Source organism: Magallana gigas, chromosome 2 (assembly GCF_963853765.1).
Source record: "Magallana gigas chromosome 2, xbMagGiga1.1, whole genome shotgun sequence".
Classification (NCBI taxonomy): domain Eukaryota; kingdom Metazoa; phylum Mollusca; class Bivalvia; order Ostreida; family Ostreidae; genus Magallana; species Magallana gigas.
Window position 1 is genome coordinate 38,785,901 of NC_088854.1, and position 9,206 is coordinate 38,795,106.

Genomic DNA, 9,206 nt, shown 5'->3' on the forward strand with positions numbered 1-9,206 from the left:
CTTTTTACATGATATTTATTACGATTTGCAAATGTATCAACCATGATGTTGATTGATGTGGTGTAGAAGCTGTAAAAATACAATATAATGATAGTAGAAGTTAAAATAGTATTGGCCTTTGTTTTGTAGATGTAAATAAAGCCACCGAATATAAACTAGTATTAATACCTGTGTGTAAAAATGGTCGAATTCATGTCTGCTAACTTCGCTGTCGCCTAAAGAATAATTACGAAGAAATAATTGAGAACCGTTGCTTAAACCATAAACATGTGTTAGTAAACATGTGTAACATAGAGATAATAAAGGGTACCGGTTGAGATAAAAATGTACATATGCATGTTTCTATATTACAAATAGTACTGGTGGTTTCCTGCAACATACCGTTCTGGTTCATTTCAGCGAAAGGTTTTTCAACAAATTCATCTTTAGAGAGGACCCCATCGTGATCTGTGTCAAAATGATCGAAAAGAGGGTCCTTGAAAAGGAAGTCCAGTCCGGTGTGTGCGCCAAACTCTTCTCTTGACAAGTTTCCGTTCCCTGGTTGTTTATAAAATGGCATCATTATGTATGATTTTAAATATTTACAAAACTGCGAAAACTCTTTATAAAATACATCTACAAGCTGATGAAAATGCTCTGTTGCATTTATGCTTGGGTTGTCGTGTACATATCGGTGCACCTTTAGCGAGCTACAGTATCTTCGAGCTAACTTGTATTTGATTTAGAAAAAAACATTCTCTCCCGCAAACTAGTTTGCTTGGGATCTGTATGGGTAATAAATTTTACCGTCTGTATCTCTCATGTCAAAGAGTTTAGAAAGTTCATCGTGTTCCAATAGACCATCTTTAGGATTGATGTCCAGACTCTGGAAGCCCGGATCAACTAACTGCTGCAGCTCGTGATTGTTAAGATGGTGGTGCTGCCTATAGAAAATTATTATAAAGGTTATCGTTCTTGACAGTTTGGAACTTTTTAAAAAATTTATTGCATATGCATTTTGCATTTGCATCAGTGTAATAAGAAAAAGAAATGTGGATATAATACAAATAAATTGAAGTGTCAAGCTTACGTGTGAAAAGTAAAAATTAAAAACCTTTTTGTTGCATACATATATTTCAATCTAAATCAATTATAAGCTGTCAATTATATTAATCTAAGTCAACATTTAAAATATAAACATTACCCAATGGCGAATACAACCAAACAAGAAAAGATAACAAGCTGCATGACGTTTTCTGCAATATTCAAAATTGAAAAAGAATGCAAAATGTACATGAAATAAACTCATTCTGGATGTAAAGTTATAATAATCATCTGAATAAAAGTTTGATGCCACTTACCTTAATATGGTTCTAAGGTACGAGTTTGTCGGTTTGCATAGGTTTTATATGCACGCACTCATCTTAGGTCAAACACGCTTAGGTACGAAGACGTGATAAGAAACATCAGGCATAACTAAACGTAAAAAAAAAGGTTTTACATTGTTTTTAAATGAAATTCGAAAGATATAAATGCTGTTTCCATCTCATTTTTTTCATAAAAGAAGGGGGGGGGGGGGTCTAATCTTTTGGAAGACGCAAATGTTTTTCTAATCTTTTTTTTCTCTTCATAAAACTTAAATACAGGGTGATACCATAATACAGCTTCATAAGATTTTAACTCGATGAGTTAAACTGTTTTATAGGTATCATTCTAAACCCCTGTGGCTGAAATTTTATAACATTTGTAAGGTATGGAATAAATCTACTTGAAATAGAAGCAATACCTCATCTTAGTGCCTCGTAGTGTCTCGTCTTCACAAGGCTACAAAATCTAGCTACTGTATTTTGAGGCTCGTACTCTTTAAACCGTGAATAGTACTATGATGAATTGATTTTGTAAAACACATCAAGAATACTTATGTGGTTCAAAAATTACTGGAGAAAATTTCCAAACCCTTTAGGACTGAGCACAGAAGGTGACTTACTGCTGCGTTAGCACAGCCTTTGTCTAAATATAGATTGGGGATCTTTTATTGTTGTTAATAAATGATCAAGTATATGAATAAAACCTTAAAGTTTTTAATGTTAAAGCTGCTAGTTAAATAAGAATGTGGAGAAGAACGAAGCAAAATAGTTATACAAGGTGCAATTACAATTTGTAATTAAAAAAAATATTTTATGTCTGCAAAAAGAAAAACGTCAAACAAACCTTATGACAAAGATCTGTTTTGTTTTGTTCTGGGGATTTTTTTTTGGGAGGGGGGGTTGTTTTTGTTTTTTGGGGTTTTTGTTTTTGGTTTTGGTTTTTTTGTTTGTTTTTTTTTTTTGGGGGGGGGGGGGTCAATATCAATATCTAGTTATAACAATTCTAATCATGATACCGAATCTTTCCAATATGATGAGTGATTAAATTCAAATTAAATGCAAGTGCAAAATCTTTTTTTTAAACTAATACTCTTGTGTATGAAACGTTCTTCATTTCAGCTACGTTAACTCACTTTTCTTGAATAGTTATTCAAAGCGTGAATATGCCAAGAAATGTATAATTCACTTGCTAGTTATTTATCTTCTTTTCAAATTGGCTGCTTGATTTTAAATGTACTTTCATGCCCAATTTTGAAAACATTTTTATTAAAGGAACCTTCCGGTGTAAAATGTTTGCCTCTGTTTATCCGAAACAGAACTGTCAAGTCCCACAAATGATCTGCCTTTTTTGGGTACGAAATAGTTTACAACATACTGGATCACTTCATTAGAACAATTAGAAAATATTCGATATATCGTTATACTTTCTTATGTATTTAGAAATTAAATACGAACAATACTGAAGTCATCTTGACAAAAGGGATAGGGTATTTGAGAAAAAGTATTTTAATGGAGTGTAATAAATATAATTTTTGAAGCATCTGGGAGTAATTTGTAATTGAATCGACCTTCAATTACATGTAATAATGTATTTAAATACATTTCATAAAATGTCACATTTTTTCAATTACTTTTTTATCACATTTGAATTCTCTTTTTACACGTTAAATTTAATGTGTACGTGACTTATCTATATTACTATATCAATAATAATAGACTCGAATTTTTAGGCTTTAATACCGAGAAATCAGAAGACTACTGACTGTCTTTGGTTTTATATATTTTAAACATCATTGATACTTGAAGATTACCAATTACCAATTTGTTTTTATTTTTTCTCAATCAAGCTTCGCTTATTGATAATCAACGAAAATTCCTTTTAAAAATCCTGAAATCATCTGAATTTTTTGGATTTTACAATCTTGCGCATGCGCATTACATTCACGCTAAATCGCGGGAGAGTCTTTAGTTTATGTTTCCACAATATATACATTTGCATGGATAAACTCAGAAACTATATTACAAATACGTGTAAATTTTCATTGAGAATTTGTCATATATTCTGTTCATCAAAGGAAATACGGGAGATAAGTCTAACTCATTGCATTTAATATGAAAAATCCCAAGAGTTTCGGATGTCAGCATTGTGTGAAAATTCGAAGCGAATAAAAACGTTAGTGAAAAGTGTTGAATTCTTCATTAATATTAATTAAATTTTTAGATGAAAGTATATACAGCCTAAAAATGGTTTGTTATGAATAATTTGACTGTTATTTTCAATGCAGCTTCATTAATTTTCTCCAAAATCGTTTCGGAGCGATTCTGCAATTTTTTGCTACATTACGGGAAAATGTGAGACATTTTAACTGTAAAGAATGCCTGTCCCGAGACACAGTTAGATTATTCTAAGCAGAGTGAGAAAAATTGATAGCATAATTGTAGGCTTAAAGCTTGGTTATGTAAATGTCAACAATAGGGTGTGTCAATGTATCTATTTGGTAAATGTTCGATATCATATGCAATGTCAACCCGTGCACGCACGGGTCAAGGTCTAGTAATAATAAGATTGTGTAGTTTATAAGCTTAAAACCACATTGTTTATATGCATTGTGTAAATACATGTCGATGCATAAATTTGCCAGTAAACAGGCACATCTGCTTGAATAATATTTAACCGCAGTTATACAATGTAATATCAAAATATCAAATTAACATGTATTTTTTAATTAACATACATAGTTTATTTAATTGTTTCTTATTTCTCAAACTTAAGCAACTGAACAAGCTTGAAACAAGAGATTTTTGACCAGTTATACTTTTAAATTCAATGCACCGTAAATGACTGTAATGTGAACTTTCTAGGATAAAGTGAAATTCTTCTTTATTCCTATTAAGGAAGTATGGGACTCACGATTTTGAATCTACCGCGCAACTCTGAATGACGTAAACCAATTCGCGGTCGTTAAATCTGTTTGTTCAATTCTAAGGTATTAAACAATAAAATTTATAGTGGAAAGGGTTTTATAGGTTTTGTAAATAATAAATCGTGAATATAAATGATAATAAGAGTTAATTTAACCCAAAATTCTTTTTTTACGACATAAATATCGGTTCAGTTTTCGGCAATGCGGAGGAAACGTGGATTTGATTTTGAACGCTGAGAAGACCAATCGCCACATAAAGGTTGCTAAAGCTCAGAAAAGGGATAGTGTAGTGCGAACGTTGACGCTCTATTGGGCAGATCAATCACATATTTTGATATTACAGCTGAAAAATTCTCATCGGAGATGGAGGAAGATGACTCGACGCCAGCAAAAGCGATATGTCCAGGTTTGACTTACATTCATTGATAGAGTAAAAGTATTTGTAATCTCAGCAGGATTAAGTTCGTCGAGACTGAAAGTTTTTGATAGACGTTTTTTCAGATTTTCAGTTTCGGCGAATCTTGCTGAGACTAGAGTAAAAGTAAAATTGGTATGGATATCATTAATTTTTTCTTGTATAAATGCTATGGCGTTGTAATGCACAAGCGCAAGCATTGATATGTAAGATACCTATGCCTATCAAAGTAAGCATCGTACATATTCAGTAGTAAAGCCCCAAGCACCTGAGATGTAATTTCATAATAAAAAAAATAATTATAATTATATATACAAGTCTTTGACAGTATGCCACTATGGTTCAATACACATATCAGAACACAGTAGAATTCTTTATGTCTCTCATTTAAATAGTTAAACTTAATTCTAACATATATCAGAATGTGTATCATGTCGTCACATGTTTCAGATAATCAGATGTTTCCAGTAGTCGATTTTCAATGCATGGTTCAAAATGATGTCATACCACACATACGAAATCTCCTGTCGTCTCTATGCATATTCATTAGTCAAATTATCTGGCATTCAATTTATATTTATACTCTATCCCGAGATTTTGCTTCCACTGCTTTTCGCTTGATACTTCGATAATCATAAATACCTTTGAGTTCAAACTACGTTCATCCACTATTATAAAAAATGTCCAGATTATATGTTTTGAAATGCCCCCTCTACCTCTTCGGGTTTCAATACACATCCCAAAATAAAAAGTCTGCTGAGATTTTGCATTTGCATTGCATCAGCCATAAATAAGCCCGGATGATAACTTTGAAAAATTGTGCGAGGTGTTCGGAGTACTTCCGAATGGAGAAAAGATGTAAACATTTCCCATTATAAATCTCTGTAAGAAATTTGTTTTTGTTCCAGTGAACTTTTATGAGTGAAAAATGATAATTTGTCAATTAAGATATCCTGTATATTTTCCCTTTTATCGACTTCAACAGCATTTCTTTCACAGGTATGTGTATTTTTATTAAAAATAATCAAAAAGTGATGGAAGCAGTAACTCGGGACAGACTATAAGCTGCAAGTTGAGACTGCAAATGATGATGACTTTGATTTTGTATCAGTAATTTCTGATGCTATATATAAGTGAGGTTAAAAATGATTTAGTTTTGATAGAAATTGTAAACTGACAGCCATTATGTGTGGGGTTAAGAGTTAGACTATTGGAAACCCATGACGTCTGGAGATGTATTTTAAAATAGAAAGACAGATTGAACACTTTCTGTAATGATATACACTATGGTATACACATTAACTCATAATTTACATATTGACAGCAAAATAAATTTCAAATAGGTGTGAAATAGATGTCAAGTACAATGTCAACCTCAGATGGTATCTTTTTTTCCCGTTAAAACACCTGTACAGTGTCTGGAGCTTTTATGTGACTTTCAGTCTTTCACAATAATGCTCCCTCAAAAATTACTTTTCACAGCCCCATGCCCTTCTCCATGTTGAAATATTTGCATTTATCTGATTGGAGAACATGTAATTTAAAAGTAAAGATTTCAGAAGTCATTGTCTTATATTAACTATTCCTCTCTTAGTAAATATTATTATGTTTGTTAAATCTGAATTAACCTTAGAGTCTGTTTATGCCTTTATAATATCAAGTACACATGCATATATTTTTTTTACTGATCAACTTTGCAACCAACTGGTGTTCCATTTAAAATTCTCTCATGGTGCAAAAATTCCTGATTATGTAACTTAATATTACAGATGTTGACCATGAGGAAGTTGTCCAAATGTCTGATTGTGGTTGGAGACAGTGGAGGAGTTTGGTGGAATTAGGGATGTAAGCAGATACGCATTTAAGAGAACCCGATGGTCGAGGCCATTTTTAGACTGTATTGATCTTCTAATGAAGAAGAGCTATACATAGAAATATGCTGGTTGGCAGAATAGATAGAGAGAGTGAAGTCATGACGGTTTATCAGGTATTTGATAAATTACTAATACATAAACTACTGGGTAATTTCGTTTGGTACAGTGTATCACTGTGATTGGTTTAAATTTTCATGGATTTCAAGGGTATACTCTTTCAGATCAACAAATTAAAGCCCCCATACAGAAAGGTAAAAGTTAATGTATTATTCCATATATATTTTGACTGAGTCCTTAGTCCCAGAGATTATCACTGTGCAATATATTTTTTGTCATTAATTTTATTCTTTTTAATACTCCTAGCATGAGTGTGCCAATTGAAAGTCTTTCATTCATTTAAAACGTTTGTTTATTATATCAGTAAATTCTAAATTATATAATTTTTGAATGCCATGGAAATCGAACCACATGTAGTTGAATAAACCCTGAATTGTCCGAGGCCTAGTCTTTGTGAACCATAAATTGTACATCCTAAGAAATCCTTGTGTTTGAATGTCACAACAGTTTTTAGATATTTCTTTATGTATAAGTATTTAAGTTGATGCTATACCCCATCTTTCAGGTCATTCATCTATGATCGGGACATTTTCTGGAAAAATAGAAAACTTTTCAACAAGATCGAAATCCTGTCGCACATGTACTTTGTCTCTCAATTCCAAATCAACACCTCCTCCACATGATTGCATTATCAACTGGAACGGAAAGTTCTATGAAGGCCATGGAGAGTGACATGATAGAAGAGATGGTCAAGGATGTGAATGATGGGTCTATTTGTATAAAGACAATAGTTGGTGATGAAGATAGCACAATGATTTCAAAACTTCGGACAAACATTGACACAAATATTGGTAAAACATTGGATGCTTATTATGTGAAGGAAATCTTAAGGAACCATCTATATTGTGAAAAAATAACACACAACTTTAACTTTCAAAGTCATACAGTATCTCAAAAGATGTTTATACTACATCTTTGCCCAAATAAAAAGCAGATGTTGCAAGGATAAGCCAAGGATGTGCTCTTGTCTGCTTCAATATTTATGTTAGATATATAATAAAATTGTTGATAGCGTTCGTTCTGGAGCGGTAATTGTCAGCTTCTAGATTGGTAATACATGTAACAATGTTGAAAGGGCTTTTGATTTGGGTGCATTATTTGTATAAGTTTGTTGATCTATTACATTGTACATATACATGTGAGGAGTTAAATGTCCAGTATAAACTTGATTAGTTTAAAAAAAAATTCATACCATAATATATGGTTGTAACAGTAATGGATGTTGTTCTGCCAAAATAGCTTGAAATTATATTCGGCGTTTGTACTGTGCATTTTGTACATGATGTAATGCTGATTTCAATCTTTTTTTATGTTTCAGAGTTGAAAAAAATAATTATAATACATGTAGCAAATCATAAATTAAATATTTATTTGTTTATACCCACTAGAATTATTTTGTTCCTACCTGGTATAGTGTTATAAGGTGCAAATGGTTTAAAAATTTGTATTTTAGCAGAGGAATTTCAAGTTAAGCAGAGGAAATTTGAGATTTAAATGAATAATTTTTTACTTTTTTGTTGAATTTTATAAAGTACCAGCATTGTAGTAAAGATATAATTAATTGACTCAATGTTTATTGAACAAAAAGTTGGTATTGATTATTTTATCTACACTAGAATAGTGATCAAGTGAAAATGGCGCGAAATTGTAAAAACAGACCAGAGTAAATTCAGATTGCAATATCTTTTTATCTAAGTCATTGACATGTGAGTTTCTCCTTTTCCAGTGAAAGCATAACATTTGTATATTTCGTTTAAGTTCAAAAATAAAACTTCCAATTATATCAAAACAGATTTTTTGACCATTTTGCATTGAAGGTCAACACAAAAAGTAACAAATTTGAACCATGCAGAGGAAATTCGGTCGCACATTGTATGATACTGAGGAGGCTTTCAGAATTTTTTTTTTTAATAAATTGTACTTCTGTCAATGTATTATAAATAGCATATAAGAAAAATGAAATAAAATTACTATAAACGATGTAGCATTGCTTCATTTCTGTTGTAAGTGGTGTATTTTGATGAACGGATGTATTTCCAACAAGGGTATGTTTGGATACCGTTACCATGGAAACAAACATATTAACCTATCAAAAAATTGTTATATTTTGTTAGAAAAAATGCAATGCTATTTGTTGAACCAATTTTTAAAAAAATTTAATTACTTTGGTGTCAGTCCCATACTCCCTTAAGAACAAAATTTACAAAAGCGACGTGAGCTTGCAGTTTGATTACAAACTTGTTATATTGCTGGTCTATACGACCTTATTCAATTGCTAGTCTTTATGAATACGGAAAATTCTCATAATGTTTATTTTGTTTATACGGCATGACACATTACCTAAGTCTAATTTTGTTCAGGTGTGAACCCTCTCTTACCCAAGGACAAATATATTGAACATAGAAAATTCCTGTATTTAATCAAACATGCAAACTTCAATTTTTTTACAAATATTTATGATCCATCTTGTTGCCAACTAACGCCACAACATATTTCACCATTAGCTTCATTGCAACATTAAAGTTTTGTC

At 31.7% G+C, this 9,206-nt stretch overlaps 1 protein-coding gene across 1 annotated transcript; it reads right to left on the minus strand.

Moving 5' to 3' along the window:
• On the minus strand, nucleotides 1–1,443 carry LOC105324595 (sarcoplasmic calcium-binding protein). Its single transcript, XM_011423711.4, has 6 exons — nucleotides 1,341–1,443; nucleotides 1,184–1,235; nucleotides 787–923; nucleotides 382–537; nucleotides 169–215; nucleotides 1–69 (listed from the first exon to the last, which is right to left on the minus strand). The coding sequence occupies exons 2-6, from the start codon at nucleotides 1,225–1,227 to the stop codon at nucleotides 37–39; spliced, it is 417 nt and encodes a 138-aa protein (XP_011422013.2). The 5' UTR covers nucleotides 1,228–1,235; nucleotides 1,341–1,443; the 3' UTR covers nucleotides 1–36.
• Between the last annotated feature and the right edge of the window lie 7,763 nt (nucleotides 1,444–9,206).